This window comes from Salmo salar, chromosome 16 (genome assembly GCF_965601325.2).
Source record: "Salmo salar chromosome 16, fSalSal1, whole genome shotgun sequence".
Lineage (NCBI taxonomy): Eukaryota > Metazoa > Chordata > Actinopteri > Salmoniformes > Salmonidae > Salmo > Salmo salar.
The window spans coordinates 17,162,593-17,190,000 of NC_138306.1; the positions used below are offsets into that span (position 1 = coordinate 17,162,593).

Consider the following 27,408-nt stretch of genomic DNA (forward strand, 5'->3'; position numbering starts at 1 on the left):
TTCTACGCACAAATTTTCTATAGGATTGAGGTCAAGGCTTTGTGATGGCCACTCCAAAACCGTGACTTTGTTGTCCTTAAGCCATTTTGCCACAACTTTGGAAGTATGCTTGGGGTCATTGTCCATTTGGAAGACACATTTGCGACCAAGCTTTAACTTCCTGACTTGTATCTTGAGATGTTGCTTCAATATATCCACATCATTTTCCATCCTCATGATGCCATCTATTTTGTGAAGTGCACCAGTCCCTCCTGCAGCAATGCACCGCCAACACATGATGCTGCCACCCCCGCGCTTCACAGTTGGGATGGTGTTCTTCGGCTTGCCAGCCACCACCTTTTTCCTCCAAACATAACGATGGTCATTACGGCCAAACAGATCTATTTTTGTTTCATCAGACCAGAGGACATTTCTCCAAAAAGAACAATCTTTTTCCCCATGTGCAGTTGCAAACCGCAGTCTGGCATTTTTATGGCAGTTTTGGAGCAGTGACTTCTTCCTTGTTGAGCGGCCTTTCAGGTTATGTCAATATAGGACTCGTTTTACTGTGGATATAGATACTTTTGTACCCGTTTCCTCCAGCATCTTCACAAGGTCCTTTGCTGTTGTTCTGGGATTGATTGGCACTTTTCGCACCAAAGTATGTTCATCTCTAGGAGACAGAACGCGTCTCCTTCCTGAGCGGTATGACAGCTGCGTGATCCCACGGTGTTTATACTTGCGTACTATTGTTTGTACAGATGAACGTGGTACCTGCAGGTATTTGGAAATTGCTCCCAAGGATGAACCAGACTTTTTCTGAGGTCTTGGCTGATTTCTTTCTCATTTTCCCATGTCAAGCAAAGAGGCACTGAGTTTGAAGGTAGGCCTTGAAATATATCCACAGGTACACCTCCAATTCTCAAATTATGTCAATTAGCCTATCAGAAGCGTCTAAAGCCATGACATCATTATCTGGAATTTTCCAAGCTGTTTAAAGCCACAGTCAATTTAGCGTATGTAAACTTCTGACCCACTGGAATTGTGATACAGTGAATTATTAGTGAAATAATCTGTCTGTAAACAATTGTTGGAAAAATTACTTGTGTCATGCACACAGTAGATGTCCTAACCGACATGCCAAAACTATAGTTTGTTAACAAGAAATGTGTGGAGTGGTCGAAAAACGAGTTTTAATGACTCCAACCTAAGTGTATGTAAACTTCCGACTTCAACTGTACCCGTTTTCCTCAGAGTAAGAAGATATGTACATTATCTTGAAAATGAGTTGTAAATAGTGAAGTATATCCTTTAACACAATGACCAAACAGAGGTTTATAGTGCTGCTGACAACATGCGCAGTGCTAATTTTATCACAAGAGGACAAGACCACTTCAGACTGAACAATTGCCTTTATTAGAAAGAAAAACCTTTGAGGAACAACCCTCAAATAGCTCTAAAAGTTAAGATATTTCATGCCAAATATACAGTTCTATACATAAAAGTGCATTGTCACAATGTATAAGCAGTATCTTTATTATTCATTAATTAACTTTTTCTATAATGGCATCATCATTATTAATTCATTCATCTTGCTTCCTACTGCTCATAACACAGGGTCTGAAATGAGAACGCAACAGTACAGAACATAGTTCAAGTTCCTCTAAAACATTTTCAAAGGCACTTTCACGTGTACATACTACAGATGTACAAGGACACAAAGTCAGTCAACAGGCAGGACGCTACTGCTAACTGTGTATGATTGGCATAGAGAGAAAACACAGAATACAACAGGCTCATGTTCATTAGGAGACACTGTAGCAAAACGGAAAACTAAATGAGTGTTTCTTCTTGGTACTCCCTCCGTTTGTCAGTTTTCTTCCATTTGGTGTCGAATGAATACGATCCGGGTTTGGGTGGGACACCTGCAACTTTCAAGACTCTGCATTGGACTTTTGAATATCTACATCCTTTGTTCAAAAAATCCTAACAAAACTAAAATCTTAAACAAATAAACATGACAGAATTCAGAAATAAAGGTTGTAATCCAGAATTCAGATCATATTCACTTTTAATATACATAAATGTTTTGCAACAGACAAAAATAAACCTGTTGCAGTTTGTATTTCAAGGAAAACATTGCTTATTGCGAATTTGAGACCGTTTTTTTCTGTCCTTGCTCTTTAACCAGATGCAAGCTTCCCCACACATGCACCTATCAGTCTTCTTTCTTCAGCTACACAGACAGACTTCTAGAGGGCACTGTCACAGAATTGGAAAACAGGGGGACATAGTTCCAGTATGAGTAGGCCAGTTCCCTTGGTGGTCAGTTGTCACATACACCCACATCATGTGACATGGTCTTCAGTGAACATGCGAGTATGTATTCCCCAGGACCAAATCAAATCATTCAAGAGGGGGTTTATCGCCTACATGTAATGACCAATTCCTGATGGAGAATCTAAACATCAGTCACATCTCCCCCCACAGAGAAATGGACCAGCCCATCTCCCTATCCACAACACAAAGATTAGCCTACATGGTCAGAGGGGGCTATTGGGATAGAAAGCTCCTCACACACTAACACTGACAAGAAACACAAGAAGCAGTATGATGAACAAGGTAGTATTTTACAGTAACAGTCAGTTAGTCCATGGCTACTGGCAGCATTCCGTCGTTGGGAGAGTTGACTGCCTTGAGTCTTTCCACAAGTTTCTAGAGTCTTGCACAAGGACAGAAAGAGAGAGTAACATCCATGCTCTAAAACTATGATTCATTTGGACAGAGAAAGCCAGGCATTGTGTGTACAGTAAAACAAGCTCGTGTGTTGTGTATACCATTGGTCATATGCATTGTGGGGCGTCTACAGTACAGCAAACCATTCTCAACCGGCCCCTTGATTCTAAAGACAGAAGGCCAACGAAGGTTCGACACAGGTCTTTAAGAGTATATAACAATTTTCACAGAATTTCCATAACGGGCAATATTTCACATAGTGGTTGTATCCTCGTCTACCTCCAGACCTTGTTTAGAACGTGTACCCTTATGATCACACACATATCTGGACTCTTCCACCCCCTGCTTCAGTCTCTGTTTCAATCTCAGCTAGAAACATTAGTTAGCTACACCCATACTACCAGCAGCTTTCCATTGGTGGTTTGAACACTATTGACAGCTTATATTTCTGAGTGGCAGTAAGGCCTTACGATCAGTACTCTAAACCTACGCGTTTTTCATCTAAGTTAGAAGCGAACTCCAGTCGGGCTCAGCTGACACGGACGACATTTCCCATAGTTCCCCTGGCTGAGTAGCAAACAAAACGTGCACCACTTTGTTTCTTTAGCGTTCATTCTTTTGTAGTTCTCTAGTTTCTGTAACCTCGAAAGGAAGCCTTTGTGATTTGTTACTGTATATAGTAATGATCAAGAATAAAAAGTTGACTTATCTAGTGATGCTAGGCATTTCAGCAGATTCTACAGTATTTTCCATATGATCTTGACAAACTATTTGTCTGTTGAAAATATTCACACTGAAACATGCCCTTTTCCTTGGTAGTTCAGTCTGTTTAGCAGACCCGAGAATATCCCTATGTTGTCATTGTCAATAAATGTGGTTAACTTACTTGACACTGGTTAACTTCTAGACACTGCAAGAAAACAAATCCACCTCACTAAGCAAACAACTACAGTATCCTTGCTTACTTGAATGTCTCAGATCTCTTTAATCAATGTCCAGGCAATGGACTGTTCTTATACTGTCCTCACAATGTTATAATTATTATTAGAATCTATAGACATTGATAACATGTTGCTACTCTATCTAGACTCAGAGCCCTTCTCCCATTGTCCCATTGGCCTCTGCTCCCATCCCAGAGTTCAGCGTTCACATGGTGCACGACTTGTCCAGGGGGTCCTGGGGAGGGGGTGCGGCGGGGAGGTGGGCCGGGCCCGTCTTGGGCAGCACCAGGGGCTTAGGCCTCAGAGCGGGCGGCTTGAGCTGCACCCCCATGCGGGGCACCACCACCGGCTTGAAGGTGCTCATGGTGTCGCTGGAGGAGCTGGTGCTGCGGCGCATCGGCGCACCCCCGGCCTCGCCGGTCTGGGCCCTCAGCAGGATGTTGTGGAGCGGGCTGAGGGACTCGCTGGAACTAGCTGGGGTGGGGCCCCCGGTCGACTGCCTCTGCTCCAGGGTGTCCAGCACCACGTCGGGGGCATGCTTGGCCGAACTCTGCCTCTCTAGCTCCCGCAGCTCGTTCAGCGCCGTGTTCATCGTCTCCTCTATGTCCTGCAGGGAGAGAGAGCGAGCGGTAGGTAAACAGAGAGGGAAAAGAGAGCGAAAAAGACAGACGTTAATAAAAATACAGTGACATCCCTATGGGACTCCCAATCATGGCCGGATGTGATACAGCCTGGATCCGAACCAGGGATGCAGTGCCTTAGACCGCTGCGCCACTCGGGAGCCCATGCATGCATGCGAGCTCAGTCAGGACAAGAGTGCTGCTTGAGACTGAAATCCCTGGGCATGTGCCCGACTTCGAATACCAAAGACAAGATGCAGAGATGACAAGACATTCATCAGAGCATCTCCCGACTAGACAGAGACAGACAACCCAATGGAGAGAGACATCATCCTCTTTTTGACCATCGGCTTCCTAATTAGAAGTCTCTTCACACTGCTGATGGCTTCTCATGATTTCCCACAATGCATACTGCTACAGCCAAGACGCATCGCATTGTTATCAGAGCTCTGATAAGGTAATTGTGGCCTGTAACGACACAAAGTATTACCATGCCGACACTGATGCCGCTTTGAAATAATGACTTTCTATTTTCTGTTCTGACACGCGGCACTCGGACCAAATTAACAGCTTGTGTGATGGTGTGGAACATTACAAAAATAGATACTCCGGTCTCAAAAGTGATTTAACTCAACGTCAATGTCCCAGAAGCTATATGAAGCAACAAAAACATATATTTTTTGTGATATTCTTACTAGCGCTGGGGTTGCTGCTAACAGCAAATCTTGAAAGAAAGTTTTACTACATTTGTTTACTTCACTTATTGTAAGTCACTCTGTACAGGAGCATCTTGATAACATGACAACTAGGATTGTCAATGTGAATGTGTTTGGGAGTGATGTGACAGAGGTGTTCAGGATCAGAATACAGAATTAGCACTGACAAGGTTTACAGGGCGGTGCAGGGCTGTGGTGCTGGAGTGAGCTGTACTCGTCCCGCGTTGTTGATGCTGACCTGTGCGATGGTCTCCGGGTCCAGGGGCTTGCCGCCGCCGTGCGGGTGTGGGTGGGGCTCCTGGAACACGGCCGTGTACTGGCCAGAACTCGTGGAGCGTCGGATGGGCGGGCTCTCCATCTTCTTCAGCGACTCGTGGCGGCTGATGTTGGTCAGGCTGCCGTGACCGGTGCGCCGCCGGCGCTCTGGGCTGTCCATGGGCAGCTGGCCGTGGTTGCGGCTCCGCAGCAGATCCCGGGGGCTGAAGGAGTGACCCAGCACTGGAGAACCCATCTCAGGGGTGTGACCCTGGCCCCCGTGGATCTGCTGGGAGTGCACTATGCAGTTGACGTCACTGGGGCGGACAGGGGGGCGGCGGGATGGGGGCTCCGTCCTCTTTCTGTGCCTGCCGTGGAAGGGGTGGTGCAAAGACACAGAGGTCAGGTTATTTTATTTAACCTTTATTTCAACTAGGCAGGTCTAGGGCGTTATACGTTATAAATGTTGCATTGTCTTGTAGACGGGCCGTGGTAATGCAGCTACAGTCCCTCACAGATTCTTAGTCACTATGTGGATCGAGACACCAGGCAGAGTTGTTGAAGCCTTCTGTCTGATTTTAGTGTTCAGATGTAAACCTATATGGCAGTCCCAAAGTGCTCCTAGTAGCTTGTTCAGATCCCAGGTATAGTGAGGGCTGGCAGGGCTCACGCTGCAGCACTGAGAGGCCTGCAGGCTGGGTCTTTATCAGCACCTCCAGCCACAGCAGGCCCCCTGCCTGGGAGAAGGTACAGCTGGCTCAGCATTAGAGCTGTCCTCCATCTGAACCTGGCTGTCTCAACACACCCTCCTGAACATAGATATACACGCACGCACACGCACGTCATTTCTACTGGGGCTCTAAAAAGACACTGCTCTGATCTGCATATTTATAACACCCAGCCAGCCTAGCAGGAGACAGCCAAGTGTGTGTGTGAGTCATAATGTTATATCACACAACTTGATCAGCACTAAACACTGCAGGCTGGCTGGTATCCAAACTGGTATCGTTACAACACCATAGTAGTTGGCAAGACAGCACAAAACAGATGTGGGACCAGGCTAGCTGCACAGCACTTCCTGTCTCATATCAGTGTTGTGACAAAACCTTTATCTCCATGAATTGTCATTCATCAGTCTAGCAGCTATTCATTCCTTAATCATCCCGCCCAGGCTTTTCAGAGTGTTTCAAGTCCCAGTCTAATTCCTGCCGAATGAACACTGTCTCAGCCACCGGCATTAAGAGCCTGAGGGAGAGGGACCTTCATCACGGAGCTAAATATGGGCCATGATGTGTTCTGATACAGTATGGAGGACTGACTGGGGGTTGGGAGAGGAGTGTGTTACTGCAGGGAGTAAACAAGTGCAGGGACTCATCATGACCAGTGGGGGGAGTAAAACCACAACACTTAATCTATGAACAGGCTTACAGGAAGGAAGATAACTGCTACAAGTACAACCCATAGACAGTCATTGTGTACTTATAAACCATATTATACACTAGCTATTCATCCAATATTCTAGAGTAAATGAAATGCATTCCTGTCTATCAACACAATACAGAGACAACGGTTCACTGATATGACGGCATTCTTTCCCATCCTATTGATGATGTCATACAAACGCAAACCAGATAATACAATAATGTTGTCTGGCTGACTACAATTCTATGCTGTAATTAATACAGTTGTATAACAGAAATGATGTAAATCTCCTGACAACATACCAGGCACTTCAGGGCTTTCGACTAGCTAGTGAGTGCATCATTGTTGATCGCGAACAGTGGGAGTAGATGTCTAAATAAAGCCAAAGATATGAATGATTCAACAGTGCCGAGCCATGTCTACATAGAACAGTGGAGAGAGCGAAAGAGAGAGAGAGGGGAGCGAGAGAAAATGGAGGGCTGCCAGGAGGAGCGAGGGAGGGGATAACAACTTGGACACGGCATGGGAATTGGGAGTGGGTGTGGGGGGGGGGAAGAGAGACAGGAAATGACTATGGAACATGATTGGAGAAGGAGACTGAGGCTCTGAATCTGCAGAATGGAACACATAGCTAAGATACTACAAAACACAGTGTGATTCATCAACATTCTCTCCAGCAGAGAGACAAGTGAGCAAGCCCTTTAATAAAACAGTATCTTAACTTGTATTTGGGCTGATGCCAGTGATAGATTTTCCAAGGTCGCCTACACCGCCACACAAATTAGGATGCAGCAATGAATGGAAGAAAAAATACGGAATACTAGAGCTCTCCCAGAAGCCAACATAGTCCCTGCCAAAAAGATACGCCAGGAGAGTGAGTGTGTATCAGCCCTGGACTGCTCTGAGAATGACCAAGCACCACTATTAAATAAACCCTTCTAATGTATTTACAACATACTCCCTAAAGCCGACTCATTACAAAACTGAAATGACCCACTGACTGGGACAATTCATCATTAACGAGAACTCTATTGGCCATTACGCCGAGAGTGTAGGTGGGAGCGGGACAGGCCAGGGAAACAGGGCCCGTATTCAAACATTCTCTTAGAGCAGTAGGAGTGCTGATCTAGAATCAGGTCCCTCTGTCCACATAATATCTTTCTAAAAAGGCAAGCTCTACTTTCCTAGACCGTTTGTGAACATGGGCCCAGGTTTAGCAGTGTGGAAGCATCTGGTCATTCTGATCTGACTTACTCCAATACCCCCTCAGTCGTAACCAGAAGTAAAGCCAGGTATGCAGAACGTCTTTTCCTTCATTGGAACTCATAGATTCATCTCCATACAAAATGTTTACATTCCACAGAAAGTTGATATTTTTACATTTTATGTGCCACTTTTGCCTTTTAAACTCTAGTTGCCCACAGGCAGTACAGTGGAGTCAGAAGAGGGTGTGGTGGTGCTGGTGGTAGTCCGAGCCAGAGCCCTGGCGGACCCGTCCCATCAGTCAGGCAGTTTTTGGCTTGGCCATCTTTCATTAGCTAAATGCTTGAGAGGATACCACAGTGAGACGTCAAGGTGTGCTGGGGGGGTCACACAAGGGTTGCCGTCCCCGGTAGTCTAGTGTGTGTGTGGCAGGCGGGCAAGCAGCATAAAACGTAACGGAAAATAGAAATGCGCGTCCAAGTAGCCCCCCCCCCCCCCATGTTTCAGTCCGTTTTCATCCGTTGAATAAATACACCCTCACTACATGAGGTAGAGGTGAGATGTGGTGGAACTCACCTGCCAATGTAGGTATCAGAGATCCTGGTGTCTGTAGGGGAGCCCGTGTCTTTGCCTGAACACATGTCTTTGTCCTCAGCTCCATGACCGCTGCTGGCCTCACTGTCAGCTTTCTGACTTAGTGTGTCCGAGAAATTATCGTCCCTGTAACACACACACACACACACACACACACACACACAAAAGACAACAAAAAAACAATATATATATTATTTTTTTATCCAACAAAAGCTTAGAAGTGTAAAACTTTTGACCACAGTGTTGTGAGTCAATAATAATAATAAAACACATTTGGCAGACACTTTCATCCAAAGCGACTTAACCCTGGTGTTACAAGTGCCATGCTCTACCCAACTGAGCTACAAAGGAGCTCAGTCAATCATTCCTAACTAGCTTCTCCTCCAGGCTCATGTTGACTCATAGGCCTGCATCTATTAGCATGCCATTAGTCATGGTGTGTCCAGGACTGCCAGGCAGCTTGACCAGTGCCAGCTGTCTGGTTTATCTCAGTGGGCTGCCTGTGTGACTGAGCGGAGCTGAGTGCTAGCTGCAGACACTACAGTTGGTGCCCGTTCCTGTCAGGTGGCAGCAATCAGACCTGCTTACTAGCCACAGAGTCTGGTGGAGCGGTGACTAATGGACTGGCTGATAAACCACGCACGCTGCAGTGCACGTATCACAAGAAGGATGACCGTGGCCCAGCCATCTGATACGCAAAGCTTCATCTTGCTGTATTTCAACCAAGTGCTCAGACAGTACACACCATGCTGTGAATTTGCTCAGTCATGCCTTTAGAGTTCCCCTGGCCCCACAGCGCAGCTCTGAAAGAGGAGACCCTGGCTGCCAAACAGAGACAGAGAAAGGGCGAGATATCTCCCAGACATCACTTTATTCTGGGCCCTTTGATGGGGCCGTGTGCCCTGAAAGCCCCCCCTCCCCCCGCACCACTCTAGTACATTATGCTATGTTACGGGACACATGGCAGTAAGTTCTCTGGGCCGTTCCATTAACTAAGAAAACAGCCATCAGAGGGACAGCTGGAAAAGGACCCGCAGCACTGAGGGAGGAGGGGAGTTTTAAAACAGCCGGTTCGCGGGCCGTCTCGCCCTCTTAATGAGGATTTACATCCATCCCATTAGGCAGCGACTGTTGCTGGGGCGAAGGGACGGTTCCCGGGGCGGAGAGGTGCTCCAGGTGGTCAAGGGGGGGATGAGGATGACAGACGGGGCAGTTAAGGACCCCTAGAGGACACCTGGGAAAGACGGACGGAGGCCCCCAGCCTGCAGCCCAGGGCCCTGCTTTACACAGCCCCAGAGCCTTGGCCAAGGCCCATCAAAGTGAGTGTCAGGGAGGATAGCACAGTGATTCATCCAGAGGGAGAACATTAAATATGGACGGGTGACGGCACTTTCACTATGAAAAAGGACCCTAAATGGGATAAAGGGAGGTTGGGTTTCCTCTGTTTTAAGAGTGAAAATACAATACAAAACGTGGTACAATGTGATTGATTGATTAACTGATTGGTCAGTTATGCAGGAGGGTGGTTGTACTGCTGTACTGAGGAGTCCTCTTCAAGAATGTAGACACATTTACTGCATACAAGAGTCGCTAATCGACAGTCTAACGTATTGGTAAGGGAGTAGGAGTCTAGACTTCAAGGATGGAGACATATCGTACTACTGTTGCTGTGCAACTACAAATCCTGCCCCACTAACAATTCCTGTGCAAAACTGCTTGTCTGGATTGTAACGTCTTTGAAAAATAATAGATTTAATTCAACACATTGTCATGTCACCAGATTGATGGATAATACCAGTCCATTGATGTCTGAAATTGAATAAGAACATGAGCATAACATATCGTATGTGATAGTAGCTCTAGAAGCTGTGTGTTTGTCTCTATGGGCTGCATACTCACATGTCCTGCACCACAATGTACTGGTGAGGCACCAGGCCGTCGATGCCGTTGTGCCGTCCCTCCCACCAGTCGTCCGATGCCCGCTGGTACAGCAGCAGGGAGGCGCCCTTCTTGAAGGACAACTCGCGGGCCGAGCGCCCCACGTAGTCAAACTTGGCGATCGCTTCGATGGGCTCGCCTTCTGCAGGAGACGAGGAGGAGGAGCACACGATCAGGTGTGTCAAACTAACGGCTGATAAAGTACATGAGGAAACTTCGTCATCACAGAGATTGTAAATCATTCTGGCAATTGTACACTGAGCGTACAAAACATTAGGAACAGCTGCGCTTTCCATATCACTTGTTAAATCCACTTCAAATCAGTGTTAAGGAAGGGGAGGAGACAGGTTAAAGAAGAATTTTTAAGCCTTGAGACATGGGTGACAAAATACTTCAGTGCCTTTGAACGGGGTATGGTAGTATTTTTGTATTTATTTATTTATTTAACCTTTATTTAACTAAGCAAGCCAGTTAAGAACAAATTCTTCTTTACAATGACGGCCTACCCCGGCCAAACCCGGGCAACGCTGGGCTAATTGTGCACCGCCCTATGGGACTCCCAATCACGGCCGGATGAGATATGGCCTGGATTCGAACCAGGGACTGTAGTGACGCCTCTTGCACTGAGATGCAGTGCCTTTGACCGCTGCGACACACGGGAGCAAGGCACAGAGGTTTGAGTATGTTAAGAACTGCAATGCTGCTGGGTTTTTCACACTCAACAGCTTTCTGTGTGTATGTCAAGAAAGGTCCACCACCCAAAGGACATCCAGCCAACTTGACACAACTGTGGGAAGCATTGGAGTCAACATGGACCAGAATCCCTTACCAAGGATTTCAACCCCTTTCAGAGTCCATGCTCTGACGAATTGAGGCTGTTCTGAGGGCAAAAGGGGGGGTGCAACTCAATATTAGATACGTTTTGTACGCTCAGTGTACGTCAGTATTATGTAGTATGTATGTCACGATTATGTATGTCTGAATTATGTCACAAATTGGTATGGTATTGTTGACCTATGATTGAGGGTAGCAGTCAGCCTATTTTAGTCCGTGTCAATAACAACCGAGCTAAACACAGAGGACCCAGGACAACAGGCCCTAAAGGCCCTGAACAGGGATATTTATAGTGCTTAGTGCAGGGACATCTACTCTACTCAGTACTGAGGTTAAACTACTACACACCAGAGAGTATGTATCCAAACTACAAGCTATCACACATATCTATGGAGATTTGGCATGGGATGTCCAAGAGGTCAATTTTAAGGTCAACCCAATAGAAACACTGTCATCATATAAAATGCAGAACAAGCTCTATTTTGGTGGCATTCTCTGGTACATTCTAATGCGTAGATTCCATCCGAAATACACAGCTAAATGATTGAATACTTTAACGACTTTACCTCACAGATTGGTAAAATCAGCAGTGGCACTGACTAGCGGTAACATTTAGTCGAGACATAAAATAACAGAAAATGTATCAATTCAGGGTGTTAGTTGTTTTGGATATCGTCTAGGCCTATATGATCGGAACTATTTTCCGAGTACGATAACCTTTAATATTAAACCTGTCTTCTCTTGAGATTCAAGTAGGGCTGACCCCATTTAGTCAACTGCTTGGTCAAAAGTCTTGAGCAGTAGCAAAACATTTTTTTTATCATGATGTACAAGAGACCTGTCTGATTCCCGACTGTCTGAGTGGACTCATCCATTGTGGAGGCCGTGGGGATGGAACAGTCCATCACTAAGGCATGTGCTACTGAAATTGTATATGGTTAAAGCCAATGGTGCAACACTAATAACACATTATTTGATAACAAATGAGCTTCCTCCCATGTCTGATAGCGGTCGCTGTCCGCGGTTCTGAAACATCAGTGCGCTGTTGAATTGGTGCCTTTCCTTAGACCATGTTGCTGTGCGCATAATAGCAAAGTTAACCAGCAGATTGGTGTTGAGAACAATGCGGCGAAGGCAGTAGCGGGGTTAGGAGATGAGAAAACAGCCCTTGCCTCAATTGTCTATAAAAAGTGAGGAAACGCCAACGTAATTAGGTCTATAATCAATAGCCTAACTATTAAATGTGCCTGGCTTTATAAATCATCCATATATAGTGACTCGTTTCAGGAAACTAGGCGTATGTAGAGCATCACTACTTCACAGGAGAGCCATTTGAACGTAAACCTTTTTTCTTTTTTTTATCAAATGCGTTTTTTGGCAGAAATGCCTTCTGGAACATGTGAACTTTCATGTGCCTTAATAACAAACGTGTATGCCAAATGTAAATATGAATAAAATTGTTAACCTCTTACATCTAGACGTTCCGCTAGCGGAACACCTGCTCCAATATCCAATGATAGGCGTGGCGCGAATTACAAATTCCTCAAAAATACAAAAACTTCCATTTTTCAAACATATGACTATTTTACAGCATTTTAAAGACAAGACTCTCCTTTATCTAACCACACTGTCCGATTTCAAAAAGGCTTTACAGCGAAAGCAAAACATTAGATTATGTCAGCAGAGTACCCAGCCAGAAATAATCAGACACCCATTTTTCAAGCTAGCATATAATGTCACAAAAAACAAAACCTCAGCTAAATGCAGCACTAACCTTTGATGATCTTCATCAGATGACACACCTAGGACATTATGTTATACAATACATGCATGTTTTGTTCAATCAAGTTCATATTTATATCAAAAAACAGCTTTTTACATTAGCATGTGATGTTCAGAACTAGCATACACCCCGCAAACCTCTGGTGAATTTACTAAATTACTCACGATAAACGTTCACAAAAAACATAACAATTATTTTAAGAATTATAGATACAGAACTCCTTTGTGCAATCGAGGTGTCCGATTTTAAAATAGCTTTTCGGTGAAAGCACATTTTGCAATATTCTGAGTAGATAGCCCAGCCATCACGGCTAGCTATTTAGACACCCACCTATTTTAGCCCTGACCAAACTCCGATTTACTATTAGAAAAGTTTGATTACTTTTGGTGTTCTTCGTCAGAATGCACTCCCAGGACTGCTACTTCAATAACAAATGTTGGTTTGGTTCAAAATAATCCATTGTTATATCCAAATAGCGGCATTTTGTTTGTGCGTTCAAGACACTATCCGAAGTGTAAATAAGGGTCACGAGCATGGCGCATTTCGTGACAAAAGATTTCTAAATATTCCATTACCGTACTTCGAAGCATGTCAACCGCTGTTTAAAATCTATTTTTATGCCATTTTTCTCGTAAAAAAGCGATAAGATTCCGACCGGGAATCTGCGTTTAGGTAAAAAGACGAAAGAAAATAAAGCATGGGGTCGACTCGGGCACGAGCCTGAGTCTCACAGTACTGTGATCAGCCACTATCCAAACGCGTTACTTTTTTTCAGCCAGAGCCTGCAAAGCCACGATTCAGCTTTTTGCCGCCTTCTGAGAGCCCATGGGAGCCGTAGGAAGTGTCACGTAACAGCAGAGATCCCCTGTATTGGATAGAGGTAATCAAGAAGGGCAAGAAATTGTCAGACAGGGCACTTCCTGCATGGAATCTTCTCAGGTTTTGGCCTGCCAAATGAGTTCTGTTATACTCACAGACACCATTCAAACAGTTTTAGAAACTTTGGAGTGTTTTCTATCCAAAGCTAATAATTATATGCATATTCTAGTTTCTGGGCAGGAGTAATAATCAGATTAAATCGGGTACGTTTTTTATCCGGCCGTGAAAATACTGCCCCCTAGCCATAACAGGTTAAATTACGAGCCTAGGTAATTTAGCCACAGAAAAAGTGGCAACCTTCCCACTAGCCATGATTGGCTGAGATAATGAGTGGGCTGGACATGCCGAGAGATGAGTTCGGATTGGTCTGCCATGTAGCACGCTTCTGTCCATTTGAGCTGGTCAGTATATGTAGGTAATCCTGTCTAATGCGGTTTAAAAATATATATATTGCGTAGTAGAACTGCATAAGTGTTGCTCTCCACTTTCTGGTGGACCGAGTTTTGAAATCAGTGGAATTAGAGTATAATAGCTAAAGAGATGGAGAAAACACCTGTCTCCGGATTAAATCTTCAAAATAAGGGCAACCATGGCATCCATGACAGAGGGAGAATGGTCCATCCATGTTCAATTATTACACGTTTCTAATTTTGTCAGAAAGTCGTTTCATTTCAAGTTAAAGTGTACTGTTAGCTAGCTAACGTTACGTGTATGATCTGTGTAGTAATATTATTCATATTTCAGAGCCATTTGCTTTGTTAGTTATAGCCTAATGTTAGCTAGCTAACATTAAACCAGGTTGGTTAGCTACCTGAAAATTCATGCAGGGTAGTAACGTCATGAGTTGGAATTATGTTTAATTGTTTAGCTAGCTAGCTACATGTCTTAACAAAAGACTCCAATATGCAAGTATCCATTTCAATAGAATGCTCATGAGGTCACTGTGACAGCTGTTGATAGACCTAACTGGTAAATTTGCTCTGGCGTAGAATTACTGACAAATTTACAAAACGCTCAACACCCGTTGAATTTGGCCGGTGTCAGTAAGCTTTGGCAAAAAAACGTAATTCAAATTGTTGCCAGGAGCACAGTTGCAGCCACCAGTGCTCTGGATAACATAAAAACAGCCTAACCAGCTCTGCTAGGGTGAATAAAATGGTCAGAGTGAGATGTTGTCTCATTTGTGTCTGGAAGTAGCTAGCAAGCTAGCCAATTAGCTTGGGTGTTTGACTCCTGTTGTTAGGACCGAACACTCGGATCAACCCTTAAAGAGATGGGTGGGGCTAAAGCTTAAGAGGGTGTGAACGATGCCGAATGAGTGTAGACAAAGAGCTCTTCACTAGATACCAAAACATTCAAAGGCCATTTTCTCAAAAGTGAGGATACAAGTTTATCAACTTTCAAAGCAGAATTACTTTCCCATTACTCCTCAACTGTAGTGTATCACATACCATTTTCTAGAGTCTCTACTTTAATCCAATGTAAAAAACACAATTTCAAATGTTGCTACATAAGACCAAATCAAGCCGGTCGTGCACAGATCAACAGAAGTAAGACATCCTGCTTCTGTTGCCTATTTAAGTGTTTGTTTAATAGCCTAATGATTCCAAAAGCACCAAGCCTCACGCAACCACAACATGTCGGATAAACAATTTCACAAATTAGGCTGTTTTTAATCTTTGCTATGCTGTAATGAAGGCTTCACACTTGTTTTTCTTTGTTTGAACAGCCTCTCTGGTATTACTTATAATTGATTTAGTGTTGTTTACACTGTGCCAAATTGTCAGGAAAATTATTATTATTGATCTCCTTCTTATTGTTATTATTACTGTAATGACCATCATTATAATAATAATAATAATAATAATAAGTAATGCCATCATCATTAGTAGGCTTAGTATAGCAGCCTTGTCTAACCACCGTCGAGCTGTAGGCTTAAGAGAACATCCTGTTTAGTCTTACTTAGGCCTATGTTTAAATACTTATATAGGCTACTGTATCAATCAATCATTCATTCATTTCATTCATGTCATCACACAGAATACGAGTCATTCCTAATTTAAAATACAATCAAGCATTTTAGTTGTAAAATAAAATAGTGGTCCTTGAATAATTAGCGTAATAAATCGTTCCATTTCAGCAATTGTATTCACAAATGCATGCAGCAGTTTTTAGTGTTTGCTGTAAGAAAGGCGCTACAAAAAATACACACAAAAAAACACCCTTACATCAGACTCTCTGGTACGCTTATCATTTATTTTGGGTTGTTTACATTGTTCCAAACGGTCAGAAAAACAGTACCTGTTTGGCACACATATGCATGCAGAGCTTGCTCCTTACCACCCCTTCTTTATCTCCAGTATTTTCCACAATCAAATTTATTCCACCGATTTGACTTCCCCTTTAACGCCTGAGCAACCAGTTCCCGTTTCGAGTTTATTTGTCACGTCCTCTGCATCCATTTTGCGGTCACATGTGTTATGGTGTTTGGAGTTTGTTATAACTCATTTATTGTTGTGTTTATGATATGCTATAGGTCAGGCCTTATTGGTCACATGCATGCGATGCATACATGTGTCACGTAAAGAGTTAAGGGAAGAGGGAATGTTTTTCCTGAACTAATTAGGGATTTCGGTAACAGAACTTTTCAGTCAGAAACGGCTAATTATGTTGCAGCTTCAGCAACACACAGACAGTGCGATAAACACTGTTGATGTTCTGTGGTGGTCGCTGTAGCAGGGAGAAGAGAGAGACAATGGATGTTACTCACAGTCACTCGCTGTCATTTGTCTTTTTACACAGCCCAGCACAATCAAATTAATTGCAGTCGTGCTCCCTCTAGTCATTTGTGTGTCTTATTTAATCAATCAGTGTGCTTAAAGCATCAGACACGTTCAGTGCATGTAGTTGATTAAAACACATAGGATTTGTCTATATATGGAAAAATACACGTTAAAGAATTTAGACTCACGGGTGACCACAATTATTATTTTTCTTTTTTTTTACTGCACGATTTGAATTGTTCTTCAAATTCTGTATTTTATGGTCTCTGCTGCTATAAGGAAACAAATGTGTTACTTTGTCATTTGTTTATTGTGGCAAAACCCTAAGAAAAAGGTTGTGTTCTGTCAAGTAAACATGGATTCCCTGTTGAGAAACAATATAGAATTGCAGGAAAATGTATTTTAAAATGTACAGGGGGAGGATCCCCGGACCCCCCGCAAGATTGTGCGCCACCATTTTTATACAAAGTCAAGCTCCCATGAATAGACATACAGGTATGATTGAAGAACAAAGCAGGTGTTAAACATGGGCTTTGCTACACAGAAAACAACAGTTGACTACTCCATTGTCAACACTTTAATTGAATCAGTAGGCCTATATCAATATCTTTAATGATGCCATATACAGTGCCCTCCACAATTATTGGGACAGTGAAGCATTTTTTTATTATTTTGGCTCTCTGCTCCAAAAGTCTGGATTTGAAATCAAACAATGTGTAGGAGGTTAAAATGCAGACTTTCCGCTTTAATTGAGGGTATTTTCATCCATATTCAGTGGACAGTTTAGAAATTACAGCACTTTTTGTACATAGCCCCAACAAATTTTATGGGACCAAAAGTATTGATTTGATTTGTGTATGATTTATGAATAGCAAAGTAGTTGTCTAGCCCATTTCCTGCAATTCTATACTTTTTGTCATGTCTAATGTGTATTCATGTCATATTTGAGTGATTCAAACATTACAACAATCTATGGGCTAAAAAACCTAGCTAAAAAATGTTGGCTGACATCGGCTAGTTGATCTGGACATTTCTTAATGTCATGGTTGTCGAAAGGAGAAGCGGACCAAAGTGCAGCGTGTCTTTCCACATTTTATTAACACTGTGAAACTATGCAATCCATAAACAATAAACTGAACTAACAAAAACAACAAACCGTGACGCAGAGGTGAAACATACACTACTCAAAATGAATCTCCCACAAACCCAGGTGGGACAAACACCAACTTAAATATGACCTCCAATTAGAGACAACGATGACCAGCTGCCTCTAATTGGAGATCATCTCAAACAAAGCCCAACATAGAAATACAAAAACTAGAACAACCCAACATAGAAATACAAAACTAGAATACAACATAGAAAAAACTAAACTAGAAAACCCCCGTCACGCCCTGACCTACTCTACCATAGAAAATACCAGCTTACCATGGCCAGGACGTGAGACTTACAAGTTATAAATAGCTCTCTAAGGTATGCAATGACTAACAAGACAAGAGAAACTGATGATGTACTACCCAATTTCGAAATTGTACCTTGTGCATTCAACAATTACAACTTTCAAGAGTAAGTTGAAAGCCGGACTGAGTTTCTTAACTTCTTTGGGATAGGGGGTAGTATTTTCACTTCCGGATGAAAAGCGTGCCCAGAGTAAACTGCCTGCTACTCAGGCCCAGAAGCTAGGATATGCATATTATTAGTAGATTTGGATAGAAAACACTCTGAAGTTTCTAAAACTGTTTGAATGATGTCTGTGAGTATAACAGAATGTGGCAGGTGAAAAACCTGAGAAAAATCCAACCAGGAAGTGGGAAATCTGAGGTTTGTAGTTTTTCAAGTAATTGCCTATCCAATATACAGTGTAAATTTGGTCAGATTGCACTTCCTAAGGCTTCCACTAGATGTCAACAGTCTTTAGAACGTTGTTTCAGGCTTCTATTGTGAAAGGGAAGCGAATAAGACCAGTCACAGTAACTGCCTCAGCTGAAAGCCTTTAGTTGTTGATCCGCGCGCGGCCGTGAGCGCGAGCTCCGTTCCCTTTCCTTTCTAAAGACAAAGGAACTGTCCGGTTTGAATATTATTGAAGATTTATGATAAAAACATCCTAAAGATTGATTATATACATCGTTTGACATGTTTCTACGAACTGTAACGGAACTTTTTTGACTTTGTCTGGACTTAGTGCCTGCACCTTGTACATTTGGATTAGTGAACTAAATGCGCGAACAAAAAGGAGGTATTGGGACATAAAGATGAACTTTATCGAACAAAACAAACATTTATTGTGGAACTGGGATTCCTGGGAGTGCATTTTGATGAAGATCATCAAAGGTAAGTGAATATTTATAACACTATTTCTGACTTTTGTTGACTCCACAACATGGCGGGTATCTGTATGGCTTGTTTTGGTGGCTGAGCTCTGTACTTAGATTATCACATGGTGTGCTTTCACGGTAAAGCTTTTTTGAAATCTGACACAGCGGTTGCATTAAGGAGAAGTTTATCTATAATCCTATGCATAACACTTGTATCTTTCATGTAACCTCTCTAGGGTAGGGGGCAGTATTTTCACGTCCGGATAAAAAAACGTACCCGATTTAATCTGGTTATTACTACTGCCCAGAAACTAGAATATGCATATAATTGTTTGATTTGGATAGAAAATACCCTAACGTTTCTAAAACAGTTTGAATGGTGTCTGTGAGTATTACAGAACTCATATGGCAGGCAAAAACCTGAGAAGATTCTGTACAGGAAGTGCCCTCTCTGACCATTTCTTGGCCTTCTACACTCTCTTTATTGAAAACAAAGGATCTCTGCTGTAACGTGACACTTCCTAAGGCTCCCATAGGCTTTCAGAAGGCGCCAGAACGTTGAATGATGACTTTGCAGCCCCAGGCTGAAAAACAGTAGCGCATTTGGTAAGTGGTCGATCTGAGAACAATGAGACGGGTGCGCGCGTGCACGTGAAGAGTCCATTTTAGATTTTGAGTCTGAACGAAAACAGGGTTTCCCGGTCGGAATATTATCGCTTTTTTACGAGAAAAATCCCATAAAAATTTATTTTAAACAGCGTTTGACATGCTTCGAAGTACGGTAATGGAATATTTCGAATTTTTCTGTCACGATACGCATCCGCGCGTCACCGTTCGCATAGTGTCTTGAACGCAAGAACAAAACAGAGGATATTTGAACATAACTATGGATTATTTTGAACCAAAACAACATTTGTGGATGAAGTAGAAGTCCTGGGAGTGCATTCTGACGAAGAACAGCAAAGGTAATCCAATTTTTCTTATAGTAAATCTGAGTTTGGTGAGTGCCAAACTTGGTGGGTGTCAAAATAGCTAGCCCGTGATGGCGAGCTATCTACTCAGAATATTGCAAAATGTGCTTTTGCCGAAAAGCTATTTTAAAATCGGACACCGCGATTGCATAAAGGAGTTCTGTATCTATAATTCTTAAAATAACTGTTATGTTTTTGTGAACGTTTTTTGTGAACGTGAGTATGCTAGTTCTGAACGTCACATGCTAATGTAAAAAGCTGGTTTTTTATATAAATATGAACTTGATTGAACAAAACATGCATGTATTGTATAACATAATGTCCTAGGAGTGTCATCTGATGAAGATCATCAAAGGTTAGTGCTGCATTTAGCTGTGGTTTTGGTTTTTGTGACATTATATGCTAGCTTGAAAAATGGGTGTCTGATTATTTCTGGCTGGGTACTCTGCTGACATAATCTAATGTTTTGTTTTCGTTGTAAAGCCTTTTTGAAATCGGACAGTGTGGTTAGATTAACGAGAGTCTTGTCTTTAAAATGGTGTAAAATAGTCATATGTTTGAGAAATTGAAGTAATAGCATTTCTAAGGTATTTGAATATCGTGCCACGGGATTCCACTGGCTGTTGAGTAGGTGGGACGATTTCGTCCCACATACCCTAGAGAGGCTAAGTTTATGATGAGTATTTCTGTAAATTGATGTGGCTCTCTGCAAAATCACCGGATGTTTTGTGGGCAAAACATTACTGAACATAACGCGCCAATGTAAACTGAGATTTTTGGATATAAATATGAACTTTATCGAACAAAACATACATGTATTGTGTAACATGAAGTTCTATGAGTGCCATCTGATGAAGAACATCAAAGGTTAGTGATTAATTGTATCTCTATTTCTGCTTTTTGTGACTCCTCTCTTTGGCTGGAAAATGGCTGTATGTTTTTTTGTGACTAGGCGCTGACCTAACATAATCGTATGGTATTGTTACGGATACAGGTAGTGTATATCCTGTATTTGTATTTCTTTGCTCTCCTTCTCCTTCTCACAGGTGACAATCACTCCCCAATCAGTCACCAATCAGTCCTCAAACAGAAGACACCTGCTCCTTTTCCCTCAACCTATCACAGCCCCTTTCCCTTGGTTTAAAAACCCAGTCAGTTGTTTTCTCCCCAGATCAATCTTTGTGTTCATTCTCTCAATCGCGCTGTGTCCCATCTCTCTCGCTGTGTCCCATCTCTCTCTCTCTGTGTCCCATCTCTCTCTCTGTGTCCCTAGCTCTACATCTCTGTATTGATCTCTTTTGTTTTGCAACTACATGTCACTTTGTCCATCCCACCTGTGAGTATTATTTTGTTAAAGTGTTGACTGTTTGGTGGGAAAAGGAGGTACTAAGACAAGTCGCCCATGGGCATACATTACCCGTAGGAAAACTTTGTCTAAGTACCCTAGTTAGAACTGGGCGGACCACCCACTGTATTTTTGGTTAGTTAGCTAGCTGTTATGGAAATACACTAGTCTAGCTTAGGGGTGTTTTTGATTATTGTTTCTTTGCTTGGGTCCAGCTCAGCCCCTTTTCTCACACCCCTTTACCGTGTGTTTAAAATAAACCTTTTGAGTTTGACGGTAGATTTCAGTTGTCTGTGGTTTTTGGTTCTTTATCACTATTATATAATTTGCATGATTTATGTTACGGGTCTCGTATCCATCCCCCCCCTAGACTGCTGGGCCAAAGGGATTCACTGTAAAGCCTTTTTGAAATCAGACACAGTGGCTGGACTAACAAGAAGTTTATCTTTAAAATGGTGTATAATACTTGTATGTTTGAGGAATTTTAATTATGATATTTCTGTTGTTTTGAATTTGGCGCCCTGCAATTTCACTGGCTGTTGTCGAGCTAGGACGCGTCCCACATATCCCAGAGAGGTTAAGGCACCTCGTGTACCCTGCCCACAGTTTGGGAACCGTTAAACAAGTCAACACAAGCTGTTCGTCGTCAATCAAAGAACAGTAAATAGCCTATGCCCCCCAACTCCAAGTCTGGCGAAAGGCATATAAAACACTGGTTAAAAAATAAATAAAAAAAAGCCACAAAACAATACTTTCGTGGATTTCAACTCATCGTTACCACTTACAAGGTACATGTAAATTCACTCACAGAAAACAAATGAAGAAGCATCATGGTCTCCCTCCTCCGTGAAAAGAAATTAGACCGCAGCCAACCACAATGCACAAACATAACACAGGTAGCCTACCGAGAGGCGGGACAGACAACAGACTGACAAACCAGCAGTGTTTCCCCTGTCATCACTGCCTTTGACACTGACCTCTCCTATCAATAAATCACTAGAAGATGCATATCTTTCATTCTAGAGGGAGAAGGCTATATGAACCTAGCTAATTTAAACATTTAAATAAAAAGGAGCCTAGTTAATAAAGTGGAAAAACACTGGTATGGAAAACACTGCTCCTCTTAGGAGATCCATGCCAAGCTCCTGACCAATGACAACACAGCAATGAAACAAACGGAGCTAAAAATAGCTCATATTCTTTTATCCCCCCTCTAACTAATGCCATCCACCATCCACCCCCCAGAACATCCAACCACCAGAACCCATTAAACCAGACAGGGGGTCCCTGGACGCTGAAATTCACTTTTACTGCTCCTCTGCACAGCTTCATCAATAGGAAGAATGTCACTAGAGAAGCACCATAGAGCTGAGATAGCAGAAACCTGAGCATGTGTGAAAAGACACCATGATATTCTTTTAACAGGAACAACTCAGTACCATTCCCTGGTGAGCATCCTGGGGAGGGAAGCAGTGGAGCGAGGACAGTGATTCCACATGTATCTCGGTTCTCTCCCCCTCTCCGTCTCCCCCCTGGGGAATGACAGGCGTGTTGTGGAGTCAATGAGATGTGACAAGCAGGAATTTAGTCTGTCTGATTTAATAAAGATGACAGCTCTGAGATCAATACAGGACGTCTCTTTCTCCATGTCTTTCTTTCTCTCCATAGCTATAAGTGTGTATGTGAGAGGATGTGTGTTTCAAGTTTCACGTTTTTATTGTCACAAGCACTAGTACAGTGAAATGCCCTTCTTACTTCCTCTTTCCCAACAATGCAGTAATCAATATCATAGTCAATGGGAGTGGGGGGGGGAGAGAGAGAGAGAGTGTGTGTGTGGGAGGGAGAGGGTGTGCGGGGGAGAAAGAGAGGGTGTGCTTGGGGGGGGGAAAGAGGGTGTGCGTGGGGGGGAGAAAGAGGGTGTGCGTGGAGGGGAGAAAGAGGGTGTGCGTGGGGGGGAGAAAGAGGGTGTGTGTGGGGGGGAGAAAGAGAGGGTGCGTGGGGGGAGGTGCGGGGGGGAGAAAGAGAGGGAGAGGGTAAGGGAGGAGAGGGTCTGGGAGGGAGGGAGAGGGTAAGGGAGGAGAGGGTGTGGGAGGGAGGGAGAGAAAGAGAGGGTAAGGGAGGAGAGGGTCTGGGAGGGAGGGAGAGGGTAAGGGAGGAGAGGGTAAGGGAGGGAGGGAGGGAGGGAGACAGAGAAGGTGTGGGAGGGAGGGAGGGAGGGAGGGAGGGAGGGAGGGAGTAGGCCTATGTGTGTAAAGTTATCTGAACAGAATTGGCGGTTACTGTGTTTTCATAACATTGTTGGACAAGTTTAAAAGCTATTTGTATCCATAGAATCAGTTCTTTTTTTTCCTATAGTCACATTCATTTAGAATGTCTGAAGCTTTAACAGCAATTAAAGCTGTGTGAGTGAGAGAGAGCGAGAGAGAGAGCTGTGTGCAAGTGTTAAACTTCAAGAACATTGGTAAGAGGGAGTAGGACTACTGAAACACTGATAAGAGGAAGTAGGACTACTGAAACATTGATAAGAGGGAGTAGGACTACTGAAACATTGATAAGAGGGAGTAGGACTACTGAAACATTGGGAGCATTTATTGCTGTAGCTATGTCAGACTTTTGTGTTGTTTATGGTGAAAATGCTATTAAACCATTCTGATGTAGATAATTGTGTTTCCGTCCCTTACAATCAAAGCATAGTATGCCTGTAACTCAATGCACTGCTTTTTAAATGGAAAAATCTTTCTTCAGGGCCAAATTTGCACAAATTCAAAAATGGTGATTAATCGCAATTAACTAATGCCATTTACTCAATTATTTGAATTGTTTTACAGCCCTACTCCAGATATGTTTACACGCTGAGATGAACAGCCGTACAGGGTAGGATGCCGTTACACCCCAGGTGGAGCAGTCCCATGGCTTGCTCTGCTCAGTGTTCATGTGCATGCATGCCAATAGGGACTGCAACCTTGGGAGTGAGATATGGCTACAATCAATAACGCAAGAGACAGAAAAACAGCAGCCAGGCAGGCCCCAATGAATCCACTCTCTCTCGGTCCCTCGCTCTCCAGACAAACATAAATCTGTCCTGTTTATTTATGGCTACAGCATGGCTACAGAACAGGACACACCATGCTGATCAGAGACGTGTGTGTGTGTGTGTGTGTGTGTGTGTGTGTGTCTTAGGGGAAAAGTAATGACCTTTTCAGTGTATACTACGCTGGGTAGAGAAAATGCGCTACTCCAACCACGGCTATCCCAACATTCAGCTACCAGGGTTTGACATGAAACAGCACTCGGAGATACAAATCACCTTTGACCCTATAGTGTTTTACCAGAAGAGGGTACACCAATGTATTGACAGGGAGGGAGAAATGGCCGTCTAAATAAAGATTATGCAGCGTTGTCATTACCGGCCAGAAACGTGTTGCAGGAGTTGATGGGATGCGGTTCATTAAGAAAGAGTTCTGTCTGTAGCATGTGAAAGAGTTACCAGACACGGGGAAATTACAACCTAATACGTCTGGGACGTAGTAGGTTGTAAACCATTTTCTTCTGCCTTACATGACCGCACAGACAGAGGGTTGTTGCTGGTGTCAGGTCTGTAAATGTGGCCTCTTCAGGTATAGTCCATCAGAATAAATGGGCTCTGACACATGCCGGGGGGGGGGCTGAGCCTCCCAGCCAAAGGAATATCCGGACAGCTACTTAGACCAACACGTGGAATGACTTTCTCTATTTTTCTTATTCAGTTTCTCTCTCCCTCTCTATCCTGAGGAAAGAGCACAGACACATTTGCGTTGAAGAGGAGAAGGGATGGAGGGGGAAGAGGAGAAGGGATGGAGGGGGAAGAGGAGAAGGGATGGAGGGGGAAGAGGAGAAGGGATTGAGGGGGAAGAGGGGAAGGGATTGAGGGGGAAGAGGGGAAGGGATTGAGGGGGAGGGGAAGAAGAAGGGAAAAGAGGGAGGGAAGAGGAGAGAGCTTGGCCTTATTTCAAGTATTGGTAGCTGCAGCCCAATACGGCGAACGAAGTATGGGCGAGTGGGTGTATGGAAGCGAATCAGCTAATTGGGCACATTTGTTGCCACTGAAGACTTTTGCGTGGCTGATTGGGCTGCAGAACGGGTCGATAAGCCGGTGCGACTGACTAGTGCACCGGGGTGGTATCGACGTGCCTGCCAAACTGAGGTGCTTTCCACTGGGCAGCTGTATCACGGTGTCGCGACCGGGAGACCCATGAGGCGGCGCACAATTGGCCCAGCGTCGTCCGGGTTAGGGGAGGGTTTGGCCGGCATGTCCTTGTCCCATTGAGCTCTTGCGACTCCTGTGGCGAGCCGGGCGCAATACATGCTGACACGGTCACCAGGTGTACGGTGTTTCCTCCGACACATTGGTGCGGCTGGCTTCCGGGTTAAGCGGTGGGACAAGAAGCAGTGCGGCTTGGCAGGGTCATGTTTCAGATGACGCACGGCTCTCGACCTTCACCTCTCCCGAGTCCGTACGGGAGTTACAGTGATGGGACAAGACTAACTACCAATTGGATATCACAAAAAAGTACAAAAAAGTGTCAATTTTAAAACTGAAATTGTACAATTATTTGTGTAAAACAGTGAAATACGATTCAGACATCCTCTGGATTTGAAACAGATGTCCATGGTATAATAAAAAAAAGATATGTTTTTAACACAGCTCAATCGAAACCATCGAACATAGAGCGTGGTGCTTTAGACACACCCACACTCTCTGGTCGCCATATTGGGATGCAGCTACCCCCTTCTCCCTTATTGGCAAATTACAAAGGTGGCTGATTCAACAAGAACTTACAAAAACGTTGAATCCCTGAATACAGCTAGGATCTAACATTGACGTCATTCAGCAGAACTGTACATTTTCATACGGTAACACTAAAGAAACAAACCATTCACAATGAGGCTGTAAATCTGAGTAAGATCCTGAAGTATTTTCAGCCACTAACTGAGGACAAAAGGCCTGTGAACGGGCTTGAAGAGCCCACCGGGAATGACAATAATATAGGGGTCAGAAAGGCCTTCCGCTCAAACGGACAGGGAGACAATATTTGGACAAAAAAACGATGGTAGCCCGAGTTAGGTTCATATGGTTTGCTTGTCCTTAATTAATAGCTTTGCAAATGGATAGCTACAAATGTGTGTTCTCGTTTTAGAATGGAATACTATGATGTAGCCTACGTGCCCTAGTCTGTACTATCCGGTGTCATTCATTAGGGCATTTAACAGAAAACGTTTTTTTTGTAACGTTTTGCAGTGAAAAATAGTGGTTCTTATTGAACATGTCCATTAGAAGCCGAAGGAACACGACCCAGGTGTCTTCATTAGTTAGAATGGACATGTGGATGAATGTGTCCGACTGAAAGATGGTGTGCTAGTAAAGCTATGTAATGAGAACTATGGCCTACATTTCCATCCTGGAGCTCTTGTATAAATTCTGTCTCCAGACTGATGATAAATGGCTATTATTATGATTAGGCTACTAACGTGTGTGTTTATTATTACCATGGAAACAAAACGGGTTTGGAAGTTTGGAGAATGTCAGGCGGGGGGGGGGGGGGGGGGTTGCTGCCCTCCAAATAACATTTTAGAAACGTAATTGACCAAGTTTCATGAGGTTTTTGTGACTTTTCCCTGAGAAACGACCGGTTTCTGGACTTCTACTCAGGCCACCTGAACCTTTTGTAGTCTGCTGAGGGGGTGAGTCAGTGTGTTTGATTTGGAACAGACCAACTTCATCCCCCCCCCCCCCCCCGAGACCGTGTCCAATAGACCAGATGGAAGAGCAAGCAGACATCTAGAATTTTTTTTTTTGGGGGGGGGGGGCTTTGTCTGAAAAGTACAGTATATAGTTCCCTGGCCTGCTTGTGTCTCTGAGGCTGGTGTGAGTGAGGCCTATCATATGAACACATGGTGAAGTAATTTAAAAAGCAGGGACAATACAGATGGTATTATTATGCTAGTCTGGAAAGTCTGAAGTTGTATAGACCAACTGACATCGAAACAATCATTCATCCTCATCACTCCTCATTCCAGTTTGGAGTTCAAGAGGTAACCGATTGAGAACTCTCCA

General features: G+C 43.6%; 1 protein-coding gene across 1 annotated transcript in view; it reads right to left on the reverse strand.

Moving 5' to 3' along the window:
* Positions 1–1,376: 1,376 nt before the first annotated feature.
* Positions 1,377–27,408, reverse strand: part of LOC106573171 (SLIT-ROBO Rho GTPase-activating protein 1) — a 158,912-nt gene continuing 132,880 nt past the window's right edge. Inside the window, 4 exon segments of the mRNA XM_014147891.3 lie at positions 1,377–4,263; positions 5,231–5,615; positions 8,449–8,592; positions 10,366–10,546. Of these exon segments, the coding sequence (XP_014003366.3) occupies positions 3,862–4,263; positions 5,231–5,615; positions 8,449–8,592; positions 10,366–10,546 (1,112 nt within the window). The 3' untranslated portion in view covers positions 1,377–3,861.